General features: G+C 40.3%; 1 protein-coding gene across 3 annotated transcripts in view; it reads left to right on the forward strand.

Annotated features, from left to right (window-relative positions):
• Nucleotides 1-26,180, forward strand: part of ADGRL3 (adhesion G protein-coupled receptor L3) — a 238,747-nt gene that overhangs the window by 69,852 nt on the left and 142,715 nt on the right. For all 3 annotated transcript variants that reach the window (XM_082051084.1, XM_082051082.1, XM_082051083.1), the window contains exon 3: nucleotides 13,140-13,249. In XM_082051084.1, the coding sequence (XP_081907210.1) occupies nucleotides 13,140-13,249 (110 nt within the window). The remainder of the gene's footprint in view (nucleotides 1-13,139; nucleotides 13,250-26,180) is intronic.

Below are 26,180 nucleotides of genomic sequence, written 5' to 3' on the forward strand. Positions count from 1 at the left end.
AAAAAATCATTGCTTTTATTTATCTTATCCTCAGTGGTAGAGCATAACGGCAAAACAGGTGGAAGCTTATTTTTCTTGATGCTGGGAAGCTTCAATATCGGTGCGTACCCAAACAAACAATATAAGGTGGGCAGTGAAATTGCTTGGGTGTTTGAGTAAACATTGCCGTAGCTTCTCATCATCACCAGCAGTAGCTGTTGCAACATATTAATAAATTAGCCTTGTCAGCACGTTTCCAATTCACAAGGATGACTGAAGGACAAACTGGAGACAAAAATTCAAAACCAGATACCGTTGTAAACGGTTGCAGCACTTGCTTTTAAAAAGATCCCAGTTTGCTTGTGGTTTCCATGCTGATTCATAGTCTGATTTTGGGGGAATAGTCTAAAATGTCCATCCTCCTGATGATGAGTAAAGTTCTGGACAAAATAATAATATTTTCTTGTCCTCTCATGACTGCTGCAGCCTTCTCCCATCACATGGGCAGCACCTTGTTGCTTTTTTCCTCTGGATCTCCGAGTTACTGGGAGATGTTGACCTTAATCTTCTGCCAGTGCCAGCTGTTGCTTTTAACAGTGGAGGAAAACCGGCTTTGGGCATCTCATAACCTTTTCTGTGGCCACTTGGCCTTTTTTCAAAGCTTCTTTGACAACGTTGGGCCATACCTTTAGGTGAGAAACCAAAAGGCAAGATTAAACTTTTGGAAATTGTCCAGAAAAACTGTCTTTTTTTTGAAAGATTTTTTTTTTCTTTTGAATGAGAATATTCGCTTTTCAAATCAATTTCAATGAGAACACATAAAATATATATTAAACTGTAAAACTTATTTCCTAAATGGTGATATGAATTGACCTGTTCCCACATGGCTTTTTGATTTGATAGTTCAGCATTTTCCAAGGGAAAACAGTCCATCAAAAATATTTCACCATGACAGTTATTTGGATGCAGCTGGGTTGATAAGAAACAACACAGAATAAAACCAACAGGCAATAGCTCTGCATTCATCAGGGATCAGGGTAGCTCCTGGGGATCTTTGTTGACAGAGACGTGCTAAGGATCCAGCTCACTAAATATACAAGATAAAACTATCTCAAACCTCCAGCGTACTTTGGAGCCAGTGACAGACAAGCTACAGATTATTTGAGTGGTTTAATTAGCCTTATCATTTGTCCATGTTAGCTTGTGCTAACATGAACTAGAACTGCACTTGGATTAAACTTATTTGATTAAACAGATGAGTTAACAAGACAAATGTTCCTTGCAGCCCTCTGAAGCAGGTACAAAACAAACCTTTTCCTGATTCACCTTTCATTCCTACTTTCTTTCCCACCCACAGCAGGTGGATTTAGGATGAATCAATAGGGACATCCTTGTTGGAAGTGGTTAGATAATGAGAAATCTGCTTACATTTGTGAGTGTACAGCTATAATAAAGTAATGTAGTGATGTCAGACCACCAGTGCTACTGAACAAGTGTGCCATATGGCCTGTTATTTACTTTTTCCTCCTCAAATGTATAGGTGAAGGTTCACCAAGTAGGAGTAAAGAGTTTTCATTTTGCTCTGAGTGCTTGTCTGTGATTTCACTTGATGTAAAAAAATTCCAAGTGAACAGGCAGAATGACTTTAACTCCCACTTTTTTTTAGATGGAACCAGGTTTTAACACTTACATCATCAGGAGAAAAGTGCTGACCATTTATCCCATTCAGGAATGTCACCTTTAAAAAAGAATATATACTTAAAGCAGTTTAGGACCCAATTTCTCAGCACTGGGCATCCCAGTACACCTTAGCACAAAGGTAATTGCCGGGGCAAAACCAGGGTAGGTTGAATTCCCTGCGGCATCCCTGTGCTGAGGGACTGGGATAACTGCCAAAACTGATACCACTATTCCAGTGTACAAACAGGGACTTGCCGGGATGAATTTCTTTCCTTGGAAATGAAGCAGGTATGGATTTACTCATCTGGTTGGTAGCCCTCTTAATGTTACTTATGTGAGCAACTGTTCTTGGCAGGGGTGTAATAGAGTCTACACTCATGGCCTGGAGAAATTTATTACATATTTTTTGCAGAGCTATCCACTGTTTTCCAGTGGAAACTGCTTTGTGTTTGTCCCAGGTCATCCCCCATTGCTGCAGCTCACCAGAAAAATGGCAATAACTCAACTGCTTCGGTCCGGGCTCTTCTCTCCCTGTTGTTTTGTGGCACAACTGATGTTATTTGGCTGTTTTGAAGGTGGTAGTGGTTAAGAGGGCAGGATGAGCAGAGTTGCCATTGCAGGAGATGGAAATGTATGTTGGCTTTTCATGTGTTAATACCTTTGGAGGAGCAGCGTGGGAATGCTTCAACGTGGAGCAAAGGGAGAGTAGGGAGGAAGGAGGAGTGGGGAAGGCAGGAGAGAGGAAGGTCAAAATGCCTCTGGCAGCTTTTGGCAGCCTCTTCAGAAGTGAAAAGACTGAAACAGATCTTGAAAATACTCTCTGGGTGTCCCTAGATGCTGCAAGTTGCTGGAGTGGCAGCCTGATGTTTGCTTCCTTGCCGTTTCCTTTTCATTTTTGCTGATGAAGAGACGACATCTATTGCCTTCTCTACAAATGGGAGTTACTAATTTGACGTAGTGGAGCCGTGGGGGTCTCCGAGCTGTCTTCCCAAAGCCTCTGCTGGCATTAAATCATCTGTGCAAATATCTACGTTCCAGAAAAAGGGAAAGAAATGAGGCTGGATGTGATTCAAGGTCTCAAGGTATGGTTTTCTGCATCCCAGAGTGAACAGATCTCACTGAGGTTAATGAGAGTTAGTCGTATGATGTAGAGAGACCCAGGGCTTTGCTTTGGTGGGCACATTGCACCGTGTAAAGTACAGTGTGTGGGTGGCATGTCCATGCTCTAGTTCGAAATGGTCTGTGTAAGCCCCAAGTGACACGTGGAGGCCACAGTTATGGGTGCTTAGATGGAAGGGAAAGAAAAATGGTAACATCTTGGGGTGAAAAGGGTGGTCCAAGGGCATTTTAGCCCACTTTTTTTTTATCTCCTCCATCTATAGCATCATTCAGAGTAAACTAAACTTGCGTGTTTAAATTGGTGTCATTTACTTCTGCTTGGAGACATGTGTTGGTGTTCTAGCGTGTTTTATTCTGTTTTACAAGTCAATTAGGAGCAGGTAGAAGCTAAAGTGATTCTGTCACTCCTAACTGGGGGGGTTTCTATCAGGTTAACTAAATTAGTTTAATTAAATCAAACACTACTACATTCCTGGAACAGTCTCCCCAAAAGGCACCTGTGCTCGTGTGGATGCGTACACAAACATCTGCCACCATGTGCAAGGAAACAACCTCCTAAATACCAACCTGCAGCTCTGTCTGGGCATTTAGAGTTGCCAATTACTCCAATATCATGTCTAATGGAGAGTTGTAAATCTCCCTATAAATTCAACTTGCTGCTTGGGCGGCTCTGCTGACAGACCCGTAAACAATTTCTATGCAGGGAGCAATTTTTTTCTAGTTTAGGAACGGAGCCACTTAGATTAGAACTCAGCATTTTAGTGAGAAATGTCTAAAGCGTTTACATAACCTATTTACATATGAATACAAACATTACAGGCTTTATATTAACAGCCCTTGTTGTTGCTCATTACTATGCATAGAAAAAGACATCAGCATTTCTAGTAGCATCTACAAAATTATAAATATGTGATAGAGTAATTACTGATTTGGAAATCCAGATTCTATTAAAATGATTGTAGCATCTGTGTCTCCAAAAACCTCTCCATTTGTCAATTCTAATCTTTTATTGCTTAGGCAATAAACATGAGTCTGGTGTCTGTTTACAGAGTTCTTCATGAATCCCACCTCCCACAACCCCTCCTTAAAATTCAAATAGAAAATGGAGGAAGGAGATATTTGATATCAAAGTGCATAAAATCGGTCTACAGCTGTTTCTCTCACCTTTTCCTTTACCCCATTCCTTCAAAAATATGAGAACTGATGGGATTCTGAAGCAACTGATTTATCTGAAGCACCCAGGAGTTACCAGGAGCATCATGCTGGAGCTGGAGAGATTTTGTCCTCATGCTCTTAGTGCTGGTGAAAACTTTAGCCTAACAGTGCTTTGTGTCCAGAGGAGACTCTGTAGATCTCAGCAGGTTTGGATAGCACAAGAAGATGCTGCCCAAGGGAATTTATTCATGATCATCAAGTGTCATTACTTGTAGCATCATCTTGCTTCCAGGTTTTTCAGACTTGGATGGAAATTCTATTTGAGGGAAGTCAATAGGAGATGATTTGCCTGAAAATAATGCACTTCATAGATAAGCATACAGATATATGGTAAGCTGAGCAGGGATTGACTGTGTCAATCAAGAAGGTCTTTGAGAACAGGTCCATGTCTTTAACCTTGCCTGATGTTGGGGAACAAGTGCTTTTTCTGAAGGGGTACAGCTATGATTTGCTCTGGTGCCCCACTTTTAGCTGAGCTGTCCGTAATTCCCCCTTTCGCTTTAATTACAGTACAGGTGGGGGTTTTTGGTAGTTTTTTTGGTGTGTGGTTTGTTTTTTTGTTTTTTCCTTCCTAGGAACAGGTAACTCTTTTGCTTCTTGTGATGAAGTGAATAGTTGATGCCTTCTTCCTGGCAGGGCTGAAATATTCATGACCCAGCCGATGATGTTGGAAGCGGACAATATTGCCCAGGTCCAGTAGCTCTCAGAAGATAACACCAGGTATCAGAGGTTACAGCCCTCTGCACCTCGGTGGCAGCTACAGAGCAAACTAAATCCCCTCAAGGAACAGTAATGCATAAAAATATCCTGTTATCTTCTTTTCCCTAAAATGCAACAGGGAGGAATGTGACAGTGCGAGCCACGCTCTCTCGGGAAACCCCCCTGCCAAATTTGAAAGCTTCACGTAGCTGCAGCAGTGCAGCTCCTTCTCATAAAATGGAGGATTTTATTTGCTTTTATTAAGTAGCAGAAGCTTAATTAAGTTTCTCCTGAACGTAATAAAAGCAATACAGCCGAATGTAGGTCAGTCCCATATCATTGTTTTACCACTTTAGCAGCTGTTTAACTGATGCTCAAGTGTTAAATAAGAATGCCAGCAATTTTTAAATTTTTTTTTAAGGGGGCTAAGTGGTCTCTTTCTCAGGGGACCATGAGGTTAACCTTGCCTCTTTGAACCTAATTAATCAACCAGTGCTAGCTGTGGAATGCTCTTTAATTGCTCACTTGTGCAGTCATTTGTTTTGTTTAACCTGCGATGGATTAGACTCGTGTTGTAAAGGTCCTTGATTCTGTCGCAGAACAACTCCAGCCATGCAAACCTGGGCTCCTGTCTGTTCCTGATCCCCCAGGGATGTGGCAGGGAGGAAAGGGAAGAACAACTCTCCCCATTTTTGCATTTTTCTGGGTCCCCTCATCATTATCGGTGTGCTTCCCAGGGCTGCATGCTTGGCAAAGGGAATATCATTAGCTGTTAATATAACCCAAGAATTCTTCAGATATCTCACTCATTTCCTTTCATTAAATGTGAAACTTTAGAGACAGAAACTTTAATGATTTTTTGGTGCGTGTGTGTAATAGCATATGCTCCTCTGGGACCCCTCTGGCATCCCGCGTCTCCCAACAGCTGTCAGGCAGCTTGGATTCTTTTCCAAACTCCAAACATATTTCCTCCTCTTTTCGAGGATGGAATTTCGCCCCTCAGTCAGACGGTCTGTGAGATGCAATGACAGAATTCGGTGACAAAGTTAAGGCTGCCAAAGCATTTGGGCCAGAAATAAGATCTTTTATACCAATTGAGGCGGGGGGAAACCAGAGTTCTGAATTTCCAGGCTGTAACACGACTCTATTTTTGCTTCCAGCCCCGATGAACTGTTTCGTGATAGAGTGTTTCTTGTAATGCTTGCCATTAACATTCAGAAGAAATCTAGATCATTTTAACATGTTTCAAAAAGGGATGTGAAAATTTATCTTCCTTTTTATTAGATCCACTGCACCGAGGCACCCAGTGTCTCTAGAAATGTAAGTAATGAAAGGCAGAGAACAAATGCGAACTATAGAAATTATTTATGGAGACATCTGGTTAATTTATCCTGCATCTTTACCCTTTTATCCATCTCCCTGACTTTGGCTAGGATGTCTGAGCAGCATCAGTCACCTTATTTTAAAATTGACTTGATGGCGACATGCTCCCTGCGTTGGAATGTGGATTTTCTGGTTTCTGCCCCACCTGAGGTTCCCGTGCAATCCTGGGCAGGTGGGTTTTTTTCCACAGAGCTCTCTGGGTTAAATTACCTAAGCAGTTAGGTACTCTGTGACACAGCCTTCTGTTTGAAAAACACTTAATAGCCAGCGACTTTGCTGCTTTCCCTGAGAACTGAGGAGTCCCATGCTGGTCAAACAGCTGGGCTTGCTTGTAGCTCCGCCAAGAAGAACTGAGCTCTTTGGAAAAATTCAGCTCTGGTGGAGCTCAATTTCTCCTTCTGGAAAAATTGGGCTTTGGTTTTAGCTTCCTCCTAGGAAGTTTTCTTACGTACAGTGAGTTTAATTCTCTCAGTACAGTTATGCAGGCTCTGTAGTATGAAATAGCCAATACTCCATTAATAAAATTATTTTCCACACCTTCAAAAGGAAGACTTGAGGTTTTGCAGAAACCCTGTTACTCCGTTCCTACTGCTTGTTGTCCCACAGATATTCAGAGGCTGCTTTCCTATCAGATTTTTGTCTCAGGATAGAGCCCTTTTAGCCAAATCTGTGTGTATTTTAACCATATATTTAAAGGGCAGATAACATAACAAGCAAGCAGTATCTCTTTCAGGATGTCGACCAGTAATATAGCTAAGATTAGTCTTTTTTTTTTTTTTTTTTTCTCTCTCTTTTTTTTTCTCTTTTTTTTTGGCTCCCCCCTCCCCTTTTGCGATTTGCTTCTGTGTGTGCTTTGACTGGACAAGGCTGGGCTGGGAAGCACGTGACAGTTTGTGATGCTGTTCTCTTGAGCTTAGAATCAAAGTGCAGTCTGCCTTTAGTCAAGCTTTGGGCTGAAGATCAAAGAGGCAGAGTTGGCTATGTTGGAATTAAAAAAAGAAAAAAACAATCCTCTTTGAATACCTAAAGCATACTTAGTTCATTTAAGGACTATTTTTTGAGAAAGTTGGGTTTGTTGGTAGTTATTATTCATATTGCTTTAATGCCTCAGCCACAGACAGGGTCCAAGGCTCCTTTGTGCAAGGTGTGCTGTACAAACTCTGGTGTCTTTAACTGGTGCTGTATTAATAGCATATTACCCTTGCTGGCTGTTTTACTCTAGTATTATATTTTTTTGTCTGAAATGATTCAACCATGATGCTGAAGGTGTAACCTGTCACATGTTGATCCTATGGCTTGTTCAGGAAGCTTCCCCCCAAGAGGCTGAGGGGTCTTTGCTTCTTTAACTCAAATCTATAGACCTTTAGTTAAAAATCACCTTGGTATCTTGCCATGTCAAATTGGAGATGGAGCGCAGTACAAATTAATTGGGCCCAAAACCTTTCTTTAACCATATTTGCAGAGGTTGAAAGGCTGAGACATTAAACCTACCAGTCCATGAATACAGATTATTTTATCCCCTTTAGAGGCAGTATTCTCTAATTTCAGTTTTTTCCTTTTGCAGGAATTAGTCACTGGCTGGGATGGAGACATTAGGTGGTGATAGTAAGTGATGGCATTGTGGTTATTACTTTATAATTTTAAAAGTTTCTACATTTCATGTTCAGACTTGCTTTTTAGCTTGTCAGCAGGTTCGTACCTCCCAGTGCTACAGGGCTGCAGTGCCGTGGGATGGGTAGGGAACGGTGGACTTAGGCTCTGAAGGTGCTTCAAAGCTGTTGAAAGAAAAAAAAAAAAGCTTTGGTCACTTGCTCTGGCTGTCCCAGCTCCGGGAAGCTGCACTGAAGAAGGAAAAATGGGTTTTAACTTGCATTGACTTTGCGTTAAAACAGCAATGAAGACCAAGTGATGCGGAGTGCCAGCTGAAATTCAGCCCAGACCTCCTCTAGCCTTTCATTTGACCTCCTAACCCAAATTAAAAGCAAGATTGTTTTCTGTTCACAGTTATTTTAACTAGTGTTAACTCTGGCTAAACTACTCAGCGTTTTATAGTTTGGTTTGGTTTAGGTGTTTACTCTCCTCTCCAGATATCCTGTCAGTGTTTTGTAAAATGGATTTTTATTAAGGTGCTCCAGAAGTTTATGGAGTTGAGTGAAGGAAAGTACCTGTAAAAGGGCAGATATAGTTCTTTAAAAGGTGAGTTTTACAGCCTTAACACTTGGTTTGGTTTTCAGCCCTACAGATGGATATCCAGCAAAAAACATCACCCTACATTGGCCTTGCTTGTGTCCCCAGCTCCTCGTGGCCAGAGCGACACTGCGACTGCTTTACACTTGTATGGTTTTCCATGCTGACCCACACCTTTGGTCCAAGTACTCCTGATGGCTTGGACAAATTGTCATTTTGTTATTTTTATACCAACTATGAGTGTATCTTCCACTGACATTTTGGCTCTCCTCCTCACTGTGTTTAATCACAAAGGGATGGGACAGAAAGAAATCCAAGGAAATGGTAAAATTTAAGAGCTGAAGGATAGCGCACAGCGTGGGCATGGGGTGGAAAAAGCTTTAGTGGCTTGAGAGGACCATTCTTTGGAGGATGATGATGAGCCACTGCATCCTCGCTGCTGGGTCCAGACCTTGGCTTCAAGTAGATCCACCATGTGCCCCAAATTGCCATTAAATTTGTTAAATCTCATGAACTTGCCATTAAACGTTTCTTGTTAAAGAGCCTTATCAGTGAGTTGAAACAGCATAATTATTTTTCCTTTTTTTTTTTTCTTTTTTTCCCCTATGTAAAAACTGCTATTTAAATTATTTCCAGGACCTGTTTTCCATCTTGCTCCACAATATATCAAGGGAGTCCCCTCGGTGACCTTCACAGCTCGGATTTGGTTTGGCTCAGCAGGGTTTTTCTGCTGTACAGCTGCCTTGGGTTTTAGTGTGGTTTCAGTGGTTTGTTTTTCTTCAGTTTTGCTTTGCTCAATATAAAATAATAATCAGTGGAATGAAATGAGTTGAGGTTATAGAAAGAGGACTCTTTTTTTTTTTTTTTCCTGTCAAACATCTTAAGGTTTTACAGTAACTATGGCAGTTCTAAATGTATCTCGTTGGTTTATCTCCTCAAAGGTGCTTGGTGAGGCTGCAATTAGGATGTTCCGTGCCTCATTGTATATTGGTTTGATCACATAGGAAGTGCCCGGTCTGACAGCTCCTGGCAGCTGGATAGATAATTAAAACCCGTCAATAAAACAACAAAACGCAGTGTGTAGTGGGACTCTTCTGTGCTAGCATTAAACAGAATCACACAGATAATTATATCGCAGCAGAGGTTGAAAAGCCAGCTTCTCTGTGCTCAGAAAGATCAATAAAAAGGCCCATTCATGATGAAGAAAATGTTAGAGAAACTGGATTTTCATCTCCCTGTCATTAGATCCTTTTCTTTTAAGGTTTTGTGGATTCTGTTGAGGAATTCTTTGTTTCTGCAAGCTAAACAGGCAGAGGATTTAGCATTGCTTTAGTGCAGTGCATTATTGGAAGCAAATGTGGTGAACCAAAAGCTTTTCTCAGGGCTCGCGGTTCTGTTCTCCCCTCTCCACCCTCCACTGCCTCTTATTTTTTTTTTTCCCTCTTCCCCCCTTGTTTGCAAGCCATCATGTTAACTCCACTTAGGAGTGAAATTTCTCTTCGCTTCCTGTTTGCTTTCTCCAGGGCATTATTTTATTTTATTTTATTTTATTTTATTTTATTTTATTTTATTTTATTTTATTTTATTTTATTTTATTTTATTTTATTTTATTTTATTTTATTTTATTTTATTTTATTTTATTTTATTTTATTTATTTTATTATTTTCGCTTGGCCCTTCCTAAAGGCTTGATTTGGAAATATCACATATTGACAGGGGAGAACACACTCCTCCCTGACTTATTTGCTGTGACAGCCCCTTTCTTAAAGCACTCATCCAGAGAGGAGATTTCTTGTGTTCCCAAGAAGGGAAAGGATTTCTTGCAGCGTTGCCATGAAGGATAATGAATTAAGTCTGTCTCTTACTGTAAAACCAGTAGAAAAGTATAATAGACCTTGGGATAGAGGCTTGGGCGTTGATGTCTGGCCTATATTTGCGTGTTGAGGCACATGGTTTTTTGGTTGCTCTTTGGTTGTATATTGCCCCAAACATTTCTAGCCTGATGCTCTTGACATATCTGTGCTATTAAAATTTCTGGAAATGCCTGAAATAGACATCACCTGCCAAACTTTTTTTTTTCCTTCCTTTCTTTCTCTTTTGGTAAATATATCAACAATGTCAGCATTGGTAAAAAATCAAAGATGTCAGAGCAGAAATAAGCAGCTGTTTATTTCTTAAAGTGTTTCTGCCTTGCTATCACAAGACGACCTTGTCACTTAAAAATCACAAAAATGTTTCCAGGAAGAAGGAATGGAAGTTTGCTGAAGGGAAATGAAGTTTCTGTGGGGTTTTTTGGTTGGTTTTGTTTTGTTTTTGTTTTTTTTTTTAAGTCTTAACTGAGAGTCGCAAGCAGAGTTGAGCCCTGCAGCTGGTTCTGAACTCAAAGGCTTCCTTCAGTCCCACTTGTATAAATGCAAAACAAATACCACATGAATTATTATTATTATTGTCTCATTAAAATTCTTGAAAGTCATTTTCCACTGGAACTGGTGAAGTTCTGCAAAAGTAACGCCTATTTTCTGTTACAGTGTCTGTGTAACACTGGATTGACACCTCTCTTCTAGAATAAATATTTTTACGCATCTGAAAGACAAAACAGGCACCTTGATAAGTGGGAATAAATGTATCTGGAAAGAAGACATAAAGAACCTTTTTGTTTTCTTTTGTTTTTCCCTGTGACTGGGACAATTTGCACTTTTTCCCAGGAGGGATTTTTGTCTCCAAAACATACATGTGAATAATGTGAACTTTTCATGGATGCATTCCTCGGACTGATTTTTAGGACGGTTTTGTGTATTCTCTTTTCCTGAACATACAGGAATGCATGTTGCCATCAGTCTCAAGTTGGGGTAAAAATGCAGATTTGGGCTTATGCTTTGGTTTCTTATCTCTTGGCTGCTCTTGGGAGGCATCTGCAAAGTGAATGTGGGACTCTGGTGTTTTCCTGGAGCACGCTTTGCACCAAGGCAAGCATTTCCAGAGGAGCCCAGGCACTGGCAAATGAAGACGTAAAAATAAACCAACCCAAGCCAACAAGATGACTGTGAATTCCTTGTCAGATTTCTTGATAAATGACATTAAGGGCAACTAAAACCACTTAGGGGCTTCCTTTATTTCTTCAGTGTCTCCAGAACGTTTGCTTTAAAATGTTGTACGAACTAATAAAATGGAAGCTGCTTTTTTTAATAGGAATAAAGTTGTCCATCTGGTTTCCCAAATTCACAGATTCCTCCCACAGTTCTCTTCTACTCATCTCCCTTTCTGTGTCACTCCTTGTGTGTCACTGAGTGTCACCTGGGCCTTTAATCTGTCTGGAAAGCAAAATGACAAAACCAAATAGACCAAGATGCCCTTGCAGAAGTGGGAAAAAGTATGAGCAAAAGCACAGCAACCAGAGATTTAATGATGAGTGGTTTTTACCTCTTCCTCCCCTTAAAATTTTGCTAGGTTGATGTCTGACAGTAATAGTTGGTTGAACTGGTATTAGGGGGTTTTTGTCTGAGGTTTTTAGTGCAAATTGCCTTCGTCCTTTTAGTGTGCTGGAACAGGAACCTGCGTTTTTCACCCTGCGGTGATAAAAGGAAACGCGAAATGCCAAGTGCCAGACGCAGTTTTGTTGCCCAGATATGTGGGAACAAGCAGGGCTTGGGCTTTTTTTGGTTTTGTGGTGGTTGTGGGTTTTTTTTGTATGAGACACTGACACCACATAGTATTTCAGTTTTCATTTGGGAGTTTTTAGTTTTGTTTTGTTGTTTTCCCCTTTAAAAGGGGTCCAGGGGGGCTTCAGGACTTGCTAGAGTTGAGGGGAGAAGCCCAAAGGTGAGGACAAGAAAATTATCCTTTTTGGTAATAAAATTCTTTTTCATTGTATATGATAAAACTAGTGACTTGCTGTGATAACTGTCATTTTTCAATTAGAAAACACGAGAATGTCCCAGCCCTCTGGATTATCTGTTATCTGGCAAAACAGCCTGATGAGCAAACGTATCAGGTCTTATTAATCTTTCCATAGAATTAAAGAAATCATGGTGCTTAAGGCAGTTGCTAATGAATCAATTTTAATTTATGGGCTCAAATAAAATCCTCGTTAAGGCTGACAAACGGTAGCCTTAGGTAAACACAAAACATTTCCAGTGCAGAGCTAAATGAGTTCTGCACTGGACGTCCTGGCTTCTGGCAGAGAAGCCAGGAGGGTCACGGGTCTCAGGGAGAGCAAATGGAGTGGTCTCACCCTCAGGCAGTCTCTTTCTGGCATGCCAAAGCTTAAAAATCAAGGCTTTTGCAAAAAAACCCACAACACTTTGTCTTAGGAGATGAATCCATTCTGGGCAGAATGATCGAATAAAACAGAGCTGTTGATAACAAGTGTGGTGGCCGTCTATGAAAAACTATTATTTTGGTTTTTAGACAGCTTATTTGGTGATTTATTTTTTTTTTCCCCTGCTCAAATGTTGCTGTTTCTAGTCTTTGCATTAAACAGCATTATTCAAGATGACTGTTTTTGTGGGAACACTTTATAAATATTTTGTAAAATGCGTTTGATATGCCTCCTATAAAATATATTATTATTTTTGCTGTGAGTGGTGTTGGTTTAGTCTTTGGCATTTTGTTTGGTGGTGATGCTGGTATTTAAGGATCACTGTGATGGAATTTATTTCAAGAACTAGAGCATCACACAGCTGTAATTTGTTTGTTTGTTTGTTTGTTTGTTTGTTTTTCCAAACACGCCCCTGGGGGTTTTTTTAAAGAACTATCTCCTGGTGCTGTACGAAGTGTCTGGAGGGGAAGGTTGTGGCACAGTGCCTCTTCTCATTTGGCAATAAGCTGTCCTGCCCAGATTCCTTTCTGACTCTTCTTTTTTTTTTTCTTGCTTTGCAGATGCAGTAATCGGACCCAGTGTGCAGTTGTTGCTGGCCCCGATGTGTTTCCAGACCCTTGCCCTGGGACGTACAAGTACCTGGAAGTGCAGTACGAATGTGTCCCTTACAGTATGTGTCTTGATATATTTTAATTTTTGTCTTTAATAGAGATATTTTATTGTGGAGACCAGGCCAGCCTTGAGCTTGTTGCCCGAGGGCAAGTAAATGCTCAGGACAAACCACGTGCATCCTCTGAGGCTGAGCTGATAAAATATGAAAAATTGTCCTCTGTTCAAAGTTTCTGCTTATCTTAAATGTATCCTAGTAGTGCCTCCCATTTTCCTTGTTGTACAGTGGGACAGTGACATATCACCTTTTGGAAAACACTTGGGAAGCCCCATAAGTGCCAGCAGCCCAGAAGAATGAAACATTATTGCTAGCTTATAATTTCTCTTTTCACAGTTTTTATGCTTGTAATGGTGTAGCAGTGCACCTTGGACTAACCTACATCTGTGTAATTGGTGACATTGGATAAGCGCCTTAAATACAGTATTGTATCGCTGAGGAGGTAGAAAGCTAATGTTTTGGGAAATTTGATGTTTGATGCTGGAAAATACTAATTTATAAGCTTCCAAAGATAAGAAGACAAATTAGAGGCAAATCATTTACCCTGAATTTTGGGGCTAGGAAGACAGTCATCTGGGATTGCAGCAGTATTTGCCGAATGGAAAATGTTGGGGTTACAAAAATTTAAGTGTACCTCAGAATTTGCTTTCTATAGAAGTTGAATCTGCTAGACACAGTTACAGTCCTACAGTCAAAAACGTCTTACCTCAAAAGAAATAACAACACTTCTGTTAGGAGTGCACTTTTTATTCGCAGTCATAAGGAGCTGAGCGGTGAATAACAGCACTATTTCCAAAGCTCACAGCACACCTCTCAAAATAATAAAGCAGGTACAGCAAGGCACCACATTCAAACCACGGAGTTGTATTGAGAGAGCAGCAGGAGGCTTAAATTTGCTGAAACCCTGGGATTTGGCCCAAGGGCTCATAGTATCTTCTTCCTCACCTTGAGCATGGGTGGCAGGAGAGCAAAGGTCGCCGAGAAGTGACAGGGATGTGACAACTCACAGCTTCTCCGATGAGGGATGAGGAGGGCTCGGCATCTCCAGATTTGATTTTTCTAAACAAAAACATGAAACTTCTAAATGTGTTGATGGAATTAGTTTGGTTTTGGTTTTTTGTTGTTTTTTTTTTTAATGGAGTCAGCCAATAAACCCATGGAACAAGTGACATCAGGGGCTTAGGGTCTGCCCTGGCAAGCTCATACCAAATTACCAGTTTGGAGTTATTTCACTCTAAATGAAGTCTTTCATTTTACAAATGATGCTGTGGGTGGGGAGGGCGAGGTGGGGGATTGGTTTCTACTTATCGTAGCAGGTTTTATTTCCTTGTGATTGGCGATTTGTGTGAGGTTTGACATTCCCTCCTGAGACTGGGCTGGTAAAGCAACAGTCATTACCTGGTACCCCTCAGTAGCCTTTGTTGTATCAAAAACAAAGAGGAATAGTGGTGCCTTTTGAGCAAGGTAATATGTGAATGTTCTACCCCAAGGCGTTAATCGGCCCTGCACACAAGATGTAAAATAACTTTTGTGAAAGGTTGCCGAGCACCAAACATACAGTAGGGATTGAATATGTTTTAATGACCCGAATGCAGGGAAGAAAACAACAACAAGAAGCCGCACTGCATTTGCAATTAAGTTAATGGCTTTAATGGCTGTTTGCTCCGTTTGTTTATGAATCGAATGTAGTGCCTCTGCGAGCAGAATTTGCAGGGGGAACAAAAGGGCAGCACATGGTGAAGGAGGATCCACTCTCCCGGGCTTGTGCTGCAGCCTTACGTTGCCATCTGCCATACAGCCATCTCCTCAAGAAACACAGTGATTGCATAGCACAGAAATTCCTATTTTCACTGGTATTTCCAGCTTGCTCTGTCTGTTTGGATGGGGTACTCCTTACAGCTTCGAATTATTCCTTACAGATGGAGAGGGACACGTGTGTGTGTGTCTCAAGAGAGCAATGTTTAGGAGTCATCTCTAGCAGATGTTCTTAGGCCTGGCCTTAGGCACTTATGCTTAATATAGTGTTAGTGTATCCTCTCCCTCAGAGAAAAATTATGGAAAATTTAAAACTCCATTGCATAGCCTGCTCATTGTGTGATTTATTGATTTATGTATTTTTTAACTCTTCCACTACTAACTTGTATCATGTTCAAGAGGAAAGAGGAGGAGGGCAAAAAACAAACCTCTTCTAACTCCAATAGCTCACATATTTTAAAAAGTCCTTAATATTCTCCTTCCCACTACATTCCTGTGTGCTCACTAGGGATACCCCAACAAGGACAGTTTGGTGAGGCTGCAGTTACACTCGACATATGGGGAAGCCAACAAATAACTAAATAGCCCGATCCTCTCCTTGTTTTCCTGATCCTGCCATCAGTTTATCTGGTGGCAAACGCTGTCTACAAAAATTGACAGTCATTACAAGGACTTCTGCTCTTTTTTTTGTTGCCCTCTGACAATGAAAAGCAGGTGATTTCAAAGATACCAGGCCTAATTTGACAGGCTTCAGTGGCATCAGTTGTCCTGTTTTTCTGGCATCACCCAATTAATTTTGTCATTCTTAAACCAGGGCTTGGTGTGTAGTATTCATTTCTCTCAGGCCTGTTTTAAATACCACCCCTTTTCTTTGGAAATTATTCCTCCACAGAATTTATTACTCCAGTTTCTTTAAGTTGCATTTCCTTTTCATTGTGACTAAGAGAGCTTTTCCATGTACTGCTGCAGGCCTCCAGTTTGCCACTTCTAGAGTTTGTAGACGCACGTCATGCTGTGGAGAGATGTCAGAAACTGCATTTTAGGCTGCGTTATGCTGTGTATAAGTAGGAGGAACCGTGCTTTGTGTGGGTCCCTCTGGTCCCCAACTCTGTTTTTGATGTTCCCCTCTCTCTTGGCAGGGGAGGATAAATGGGTAATGGGAACAGAGTTGTGGAGGTAGTTTTAGGTAGCTGGGTCTAACACTCTCATTGCAGAAACACTCTAGTATCTTCTGGTGCTTGTGCAGACCTGTTTTCATGGCACCAATACATTTAGGAGTATAATTTTTCTTATTTCATCTTTGTTATGTGCTAAGGGACTTCCATTTTTTGCAGAAGCAGATGAGCGGTTTATCAAACACCGTACATGAGACTGGTGGCAAGCAAGAGAGTCCTATTAGGCAAGATTTTGGATCTTATCCAAATCTGGATTTTATTGCCGTTTGGAACAAGGTGTGAGCTGATGTTTTGGAGGGCTTTTTCTGTTCACTTACCCCTGGAGACAACCATTCAGGCTCCTGAGGATCCAGCATGTTGTTGGAAAGGGAATTTAGCTACCCTGAGTCAAATTTACCTTCAGTTTTTCCTGAGCTCTCTGTTCCCTTACGTTCTCAGCTTTGGAGTCCCCAGAAAAGCTTGTGTGATGATGGCCTACAAAACCAGTCTGTTTTTTGATAAAGGAAAGGAAATGAAAACAATGCTCAAGCATGGGTCATCTTTTATTTTCTTAAGACTTTTTGTCTTTTTAACATGGAAGCTGAAATCACATTTCCCAATTGCTGTATTGATGGAAGGAAAGGTCATATTCCTTTTATTGCTGACAGAGGAGTAGATGGGCTCACATATCAATAAAAGTGAGGGATGGTAAGTGTGATGTGGGAACAGAATTCAATAAAGTTTTATTGTATCACAAGTGGACTGAAGTGCATTTAAAAACATTAAATGAAGGCTCACGATATCTGCTCTGCTGGACCTTAGGGCCAGTGAATAGACAGATAATTGAGTAATGACATTTTTAGGAGAATACAAGCACTAGAAAGCAAACTGATATTTTCATTTCTCCAAGACTGCTGGTGGAAAGGGAAAGAGCAAGGAGAATCTGGGAGAAAACTGAAATCTGAAAACAATTTAATGAGACCACTTTTGCCCAAGAATACAGTTCTTAATTATTTCTAGAGTGTTGTAAGACCTTTATGTGGCCTCCAGGCTTTCTGTGTGCATTTTCTTGCCGCCTTTCCTCTCAGGAGAGAAGCAGCGTTTGTCCATCGAAAACAAGGCCCTGTTTTCTTAATTAAATGGACTTAAGGCTTCTCTAGTTTTCTTTAAACCTGGCTGTTGGTCAGCAATGAGTGAATTTCCCTCTGAAGCCAGGCATCCTTTGTTTTATTTAGTTAAATGCATGTTGGGGGAGGGGGGGGGGGGGGTGGAGCTAGGAACAGTAATTAAAAAACAAACCAAAAAAACCCTCAAACCTAACTACCGACTATGATTATTTCTGAGCAAAGAATCATTACTTTGTATCCTGCTGACAAATTGCCTTTCTTCCAAAGTGTACAATTTCATGGACTTGGTGGCCAAAAAAACCCTTTTTAGTATTTGCTGGAATTCACAGCTTTGCTTGGCAGTTCTTTGTCTGTGGAGGCAGAACACAAAAGATGTGTTGCTGCCCATATCGGGTTCCTTTCACTTTTTATTTGTGGGGAGAGTGCGTGTCTACAGTAGCCACTTGAAAAGCACCCATAATTAAAATAACCTGGTATTGTAGGTCTTTGCAAACCTGGAGGCTGAATTAGATCTGAAATGCTGGGGGGGCTGGAATCTGTTGTTGCCTGGGCACCTTGGAACTTGTCAGCTGATCACGGGTGTTCTATTGCACATTTGCTGTCAACGTTGAGAAGAGCATAATTTGATGGACATGTATTAATACCACTTAGAAAAATAACTTGGTAGCATACCAGCTGAACAGGTTGTTATGGAAGAGTCATTGCAATGAGTCAGTGTAACTTCAGTCATGTGGATGTTTGTCAATCCTCTGCCCATCAGATTTTAAAATTGCACTGCTAATTAATCAGTGAGGTAAGACTTCAAATGAGGTCTGACATTTGAGCTGGACATCTCCAGGCTACATAGCTGTTGAAGATCTTGCACTCCAGCACAGCGAAAATCCAAGTGCATGCCCAGCACCCCTGTATACTTCCTTTTCTTCATCCTACTATAAGAATTTAATTACCTCCAGACTTTTTATTTTTCAGACCAAAGAAAAATATGGGGTTTTTTGCAACATGACCAAATGGCTTTTTTTTAAGTGAACGAACCCATTTGGTGATGGGGTAGGAGTGGAGTAGCTGGCAGTGGGCTCTGCTGACAGGCATCTGATCAGCACGGCGTGTCGAGCGACACACAGGACAAATTAAACACCCACTGTCTGAACGCCAGGTCTTTGGATGAGCAAAGTGTCTTTTTATTGACTGATTTTTTTGCAGGCAAATTCAGACCTTCCTTTTCCATTAGTTTGGGAAACACTGGTGACGTAGGTGAGAGAAACAGCAGGAATGGTGCCACTCTTCTGGTGTGAAAGTTTGGGTATGGTGGTGATAGATGTAATTACGGAGCTTTTTTTCTTCCAGTTAGAACTTAAGTAGGTGGAAAGTTAAATGGGTGCCGGTGACAAGTTTGCAATAGTAAAATTCACAAACAGACTGAAGGGGATGTGGGGGAGCATGGAAAGCATGACAGTAGTTTATTGTTAATTATTGGAGTTTTACACAAGTACAGCTAGGAGACTGTTTCTTTCTGTAGAGAGTACAAAAAGGTTTCTGTGGTAGAGCAAGAGGCAAAGATCACGTCTCTATCCCCACCATCACCTCATGCTTGCAAAGCTTGCCTTGTAGAGACCCAGACTTTAAATAAGTTAGACTTTACCATAGATAGGTTATATGTTCCTCATGTGTGATGTTTTTCTCAATGTGGAGCCTGTCAGTTCTCTGTAACTCATTTATTGTTGGGGAAGCTGAAGGTGGAAAACTCTGAGTAGTGTAACTTATCTCATTTTATGAAGATGGTGAATATAAGGGCCTAACTCAATTTCTTGTGTGACTTTGTGGCACCATTTATTCCTTTCCAGTCTTGCTCCACAGCAGCTGAATTTTTAGTGAGAAAGTATATATTTCTTTGGGTTTAGCCAATTAAACTAGCATTTGCTTAAAATCTTAAACTGTTGTCTGAATGCCTTCAGCCTTTGAGTCTGAAACAATGGTCATTAAATCACAGGGAAGCTTTGTTTCACTGTCAGCAAACTTTGGATCAGGTTCCTGGTAACCTGAGGCTATCTCAAGTCATTACCTTTTTTCCAGAAATTCATCTTTTTTATACCTGTTTCTAGCATAGTAAATAAATGATACTGTCTCAACTCAGATGGAAACTGGAACCGAAGCTGAGCAGAAATAATGAAATTCTGGTGAATTTCAATACTACTAATCATCCAAACAGTGGAACATCTTTCTAATGTGTGAAATAGATTTATGTTTGATTTACAAAGGTCTTGACAACATGTAGCAACCAGGACGCTGCAAATACGCCTGTCTGGAGCACCAACAGGAAGAAACTGGTGGTTTTAGGTCATTCGTACCAAGTCGTTTTTTTTTCATTTATTTCCAACAGGTCTACCAGTAGATATTTGCCACCAATTTGCTGTCTAAACGCGACCCAGTTGTCTCCGAACAGTTTTGTCGTCGTTAAGGGGAATATATTTTCTTTCCATCTTTAATAACCTATTGTCAAAATTGCCCTATTATGCCAAGCACCCTGTGGAGACATGGATATGGATTTCACATATTTTATAACAGATCTTCATGGAGATAATATTTATATTTTCAAATTTTATTCTTATTATCCTTTCATCCCTCTCCATAAGTACTGCAAAGGTTTATTTCATTGGTGCAAGCAGTGTAAGGAGATTAAGACCATCCTTGCCAGGTGCTATTATAAATCCACAAAAGAAATGAAATACATTTATTGGTTTTTATTCTGGCCAATGGGGAGAACAGAATAGCTGTATCCAGTGGTTAAGTTGAGGATTGAAGATCATTTCTTCTAGCACACAAAGGAAGGGGGGGAGAGGGGGAAATTCGAGTGTATTGAGGCAAATCCCTTTAGTGCGTGAAATATGAAAACATATCTTTCCAGATCTAAAAATACAACTTGGTTAAGTTTCTTTATATTAAAAGAGCTCCCAGGAAGAGAGCCCAATTGATCTGAATGTATTATTTTTTACTCATTTCCTTCAGTTTCCTTGCTAACAACATTTCCAGTTGACTTTTAAGAACAATATAGGCTGGCATGAAACCATAGTAGTTGTATGTACCTCAAACTCTGGCAAAGGAGACAGAAACACAGGCTGAGCATTTGATTTTGGTTAGCTTCAGACTTCCAAGAGGAAATAATTAAATAGGAGGAAAATTTGTGGGAGGCTAAGGCAAAAGGGCCCCCCCCACGGCATCATTTTGCAAGGAAAAAAAACCAACAAAAAACCTGTGTCTACAGGTTTCCTTTCCCAAACCTCACCAAAAAAAAAAAAAAAAAAAGACATGGTAGTTGACAGTTAAGCTATGCAAAGATGTTATTTGAGGTTTTCCGGGGTGTGTCTGGCTATTATTGGGGTAGCAACAACCAATTTGGAGTAGGAAAGATTTGTTCCAGTTGGCTTCCTAGGTGAATGGAGTGTTGAGGGTATAAACTAATCTCCTTCTCCAAAATCTTTTTCTTTTCTTGGGCAACTTAAATATGTCTAACTTAGTTTTTTAAAAACCACCTTAATATCATTTATCTTTAATTTCTCTGTTCCACTCTACAGGCCCACATAAAAGGATTTGCATGGACTATTTATCCCTTCCAATATCAAAAGCAAATTCCCTTCTAGATCTTAGTTTTCACTGATAATCCTCTGAGATGTGTAATTTTAATTTACCTTGCAGATGACATCTACCTGGTTTCTCTCTCTGCTTCTCTGAAGGTATAATTCAGCAGCACATCATTAACTGTAGGGTTTTTTTTCTCTCCTGGGTGTGTTGAATGTTGTCTGTTGTTTTTCCTTTGCTGGAAAGCACAGTATAGTTCAGCAGAGGTTGGGGCTGCACATCCTGGTGCAATCCAGCCGAGTCCGGCCTTTGTCCTTTTGGTTTAAAAATTAATATTCACACATTGTTCAGTTTAAGCTTTTGCAAAGGTTTCAAGACCACACAGATGTACTTGAAAGCTTCAGAAACCTCAGATGTTCAGACCTGCAAAATAATGGTTCTGTGGAACAGAACGGGTGCTGTTGCCCTCAGTGAGGTTTTGAAAATGAGCCTGTTATATTTAGGTGCCCTAATGAAAGCTGAGCTCCCTTGGAAATCTGCCTTTAATGTGTGTATATGAAACACTCTGGAGTTATTCCACTTACGTTACTACTTAAAGCAACAAACTGTGCATTTAAGTGCTATTCTGAACACTACCTTAAAAGATGGTTCTATGTTTCTGCAGCAAAACTGAAGGGTTGCGGGGGATGTAAAGTCCACATAGCAAATGCAGACTTGGGTTTCAAAATTTCACCCTAAGGAAAAGAAAAATTCCAGAAATGATGCATAGGAGATGTTGGAGGTATTTTTTATGGGTAAGATTTGGCACGAAACATTGAAATTATAAGATAAATTACTTTGATTTTCTAGCCTCGAAAGGAAAGGCTAGTGGTTCTCTGAGGTGTAAAATTACACCAGATCACTCCTGGTGGTCTTGTCCTTGTCGTAGGCTGAAATGAATCCTGCTTCAAGTAGGTGTGCATTTGGATCTTGTCGCTGCTTTGGGTAATTCTACTTGCATTGGCAGCACCTGGAAAAGGACGGACTGTTAGTCTGTACTCAGTATAGAGCTGGAAAAAAAATTGCAGAGAATCTGTTGAAATGGAGTGGAGAGAATAAGGTGGTATCTGAGTACTCCATAAATTGGACACATTCAACAGATCAACAAGTTGGCCTTTGTCCATTTAAAGACTCACACAGAAGAGCAAGCGTGTGCCATGTACATTTGCAACCAAGTCAATAATTAAACATGTTCCAGATGACTTGGGGCAGGCAGGGGGGGATAATATTGATTATCAAGTGACAAATCTACGTGCTGTCGCTGGTGCTTTGAAAACTAAAAGTCAGTGTTTCAGACAGAATACATTAAAATATATCCTGGTTCAATTGCCATGTTTAAGTTAAATTAATCTTTGAAGTTTTGGAATGTTTTTTCTTGCGTGGTTTGTAACAGTTGCCTTTGAGTACATGCTTTTGATGAGAGCACATGAAATACCTGGGAGTTATCTTGTTGAGGGAATTTGAATGCACAGAGAGAAACTGGGCAGCCTTAAAATCAGAGTAGCCTCAGTTATTAAACAGGGTGAGTCTGGGACTTCAGATTTGTGAGTGGTGAAATTCACGGTGCAGAGATGGTAATAGGGAGAGACATTTCCAGTGCGAAGGAAAAGCATTTCTTTCTCACAGAGGACTGCTCTGTCCTTCCATCTCAGAGATGAAATGGCTGTCAAAGTCTTAAGCAAGTTCTAGAGTACACAAGGCATTCATATTTTTCTTTGATACAGGAAAAAATATGCTCTGTGTATACCTGCATTTTAATAGCTCTGTTGATGCAGCAATTTGTTTATTAACTGTTTGAGGGAAACAGTGCCAAAGTCTTAAATTATTTTTTGCAATGGTTATGCTGATGCTTTGTAGTGACTCGATAAATGGGGCTTCCTGAGCACCATTTGTGTGCCCGGGGACAGTTGCCCATTGTTGGCTGTAACATATGGCAAGGAAAGCTCCGACTAATTGCTTTGCAACACTTCTTCATCCACACGTTGATACTCACATTGAAATGGGTTTTCACAGTCAAACTCAGCCCAAATCTTATCAATTATGAATGGCTGCAACAGATGGTATGTATCGTTTTAAAGAATGAGAAATGAAAATTTCGAATGAGAAACACATGTTGCTCAGCAGCTTTAGCTGCCACTTATGAGACAGGAACCAACTCCCTGACCCCTTCTTCCCCTCCACTTGTTGGATAACATCCTATTTTAATAACCCAAAAATGGAGACCGTGAAATATGACATGATAGAAAACTGTGAGCAACCATCAATTCTGGAGTAAGGGGATCCTGTTCTTTCTCAGCTTGGTGGGAGCTGCACCTGTCTGGGCAAGGGTGAAATTGGGGTTTGCAGCACAAGTGTCAGGCAACCTTTCCCAAGGTGCCTTGAGCCAGGGAAGTTCTGCAGAACTTCTTACCCAAAGTTTCAAGAAGTTGGTGTAAGGGGCTGGCTGGTAACCTAAGACCAAGATGTATTGTGGGTGGGTACCTAGCTTTGCAGAAAATACCACCTATTCCTTCAGTAAGCCAATTTTCCTTGCAATCTACAGCCGTTGCCTTGCTTTTTTTGAAAAATCAAAGCATTTCTCTAAATACAGCAGGTAAAAGGTAGTCTCAGAATAAAAGCCCAGCTGTCATTGATCTGATCTGGGTGAAGATGTCCCTGCTTGTGGCAGAGGGTTGGACTAGATTAACTTGGAATGTCCCTTCCAGTGCACATTGTTCTGCGATTTGATGATTCTTGAAGATCAGTCCAGCCAACAGCATTGTTGTAATTAATTTGCATTTAGATTTGCAGCCCAGCAGTCCTCAGAAACTGGGCTGGCCATCTCAGAAACTACATTCTCTGAGCGTCTGCCTGTTTTCCCTACAGACACAGAATTCTATGCATATGCCTTATCTGGAAGCAAACTGTGTAAGCATCTGCATGATGGGTGCTTAATTTGGTGGAGAAGAGTCTGTTAAAAATCTTCGTCGCTTTTACAAATACGCTGCAAAAACATTCTCTGGCTATGGTGCAAAATATATCATTAAGGCACATATTGCCAGAACAAATGAGCCAAAGGTATTTTGTGATAGTAGTCATTCAAAAATAACATCACAATCATTTGCCTACTTTCTGATTTGTAAAATTGCTACAGCATCTGGGCTGAAGCTGGGAGTAGAAAGCATGTATGTTCTTCTTCTGGCCTTTTAAAATTCACACTTAAAATTCAGAACATAGCAAAATATTCATTTCTGTGTCTTTAAAACCAATCATATTAGTTATTCCCCTGCTGAATTTAGTGCTTATTCAAATACACTCTCTGCTCTCCTTGAAAAGAAATTCTGGTTCAATTTCTTTAGCACAAAGCCCTTCCTTAGTGCCTAGATAACAAAGTGTTATCTTATTCTGTAATGCTTCACCATACAAAGCAATCTAAAACCCAAGGAAGCATGCCAAGAGACACTGGGCAAAAAGCCCTTCTGTAAAGTTTCAGCTTCCTTCTCTTAACAGTGCAGCATTTATCCCCAAAATAAATAAATCAAAACAAAGCTCTAAAGTTAACCAAGAAGTTTCTAAGGTACTGCTTTTGGTATTTATTTTAATGGGGAGCAAAAAAATCCATTTTATTTCCCTTTTGTCGGACAAAATGACAGCAATGCTGTGCTGCTGTTTACTAACAAACTCTTCTATTGTGGTCAGATCTGGATGTGGAGGGTTTCCAAAGTAAAAGCCTTTTTAGTCTTTTTGGGGGGGTATTTGATTCTCTGTGGGTCCTTCCTGATCCTCTGCAGGAGTCATGAAGGGCCTAAAGGACTTAGTTTCTCCAGATTTGGGGGTGAGTAGAGACAGACTTAGATTTGAACCTCCTGCCACCCAAATCTTGCTGTTTGAAGATGCATGAGAGGTACATCTTCATCCTCCTTCTCTTCACCTGCGACCATCCTCCCCACAATGTTCTTGGTTTTATTGAAAATTCACCTTTTCCCCCCTTACAGTCTCTTTCCACTTCATTTCTCAGATTATCGCTTACTCTGTCCTAAATATACCTACATCCTCTTGTATCCAAATACTGTTCCTTGCTGTTGACTTTGTACTTTGGGAGCAGATCCTGGGAGAATATCAGCTTGTAGAGCATCAGATTTACTATTAATTGGTCAACTTGGACTTTTTTAAAGAAGTTTATCTCATCATGCCAGCAGAGAGTCCCAAAAGACTGCTTGCCCCCAGGGGTTTAGAATGATCTTAATGCTTTGGTGATACCAACAGTGGGTTTTCCTTTGGTCAGTCAGTAAGGTCAAGAGGTGAGAGTGTGTCTGGTTTCTGTTTGCCTGACATCCAAGAGGTAGCCAATTAAATTTTCCAATATCAAACATAAATTGAGTGGTAATGTCAGCTCTTGTACAAATGGCTATTAGATTACATAACGTATAAGTGGCTAAAGATGATTCATAGCAATAATGTTGACCCAGTTTTGTGTTGTGGCCTTTAAAGGATAATTGGGGGGTTGATTTCCTTGCCAGCTGCATGGTAGTTAATGATCAGTGCGAAAGCCCCAAACTGAGACCGACTTCTAAATACAGCCCGCTGTGCTGAATTTGAGGAGTTCCCACAATTAATTGTGTAACAGATCTAAAAATACGGGGAAATACACTTTCATTGGAGACAAACGGCATATATTCAGCATAAAACTATACTTAACCTACAAAGAAAAATATGCAGAAATTATGTACTTGGTTCTAAAATGCACATAATTGCCCTGACCTACAGCTATAAGGCTTCAGGTTAATGCTGGCCATAAATGAATGTACTAGCCCAATTTTGAAACCTATGGAATTAGCAATAGAAGCCAAAATTGTTACTTCCTCTTCTGACTGACATTTTTAGTGCAACCATTAATTTTAAAAACATCAGGTGAGCTCTTTATCTGAGTGGTTTGTCCAGTATCGCATTTTTAAAAATTCATTTCTGGAAACAGTTGCATATGTGATAAACATCAGTTTGAAAATACATTTATTGCATAAAGAATTTGAGCACATGGATTTTCATAAAACAAAATAAGTCAATCACAGATTTCTTTTCACAGCCTGCACACTTTCTTTTAGCAAAATAGCAATGATTTTTGGGCGTCTATAAAAGCATAGGTGTTAAAGCTCTAAAGAACAATATGCTGCAGAAAATGTTGAATTGGAGGTACCTGAGAGAAAAAAAAACGTTTCAGGGTTTTTCCTTTGATTTAGGGTTTTAGTTATGTGTGTGGCTTGTTAGTTCAATTAAAAAAAAAAAAATGAATATGCAAATACCCCTTTC

Source organism: Streptopelia decaocto (assembly GCF_964273445.1).
Source record: "Streptopelia decaocto genome assembly, chromosome: 4".
In the NCBI taxonomy this organism is placed as follows: Eukaryota; Metazoa; Chordata; class Aves; order Columbiformes; family Columbidae; genus Streptopelia; species Streptopelia decaocto.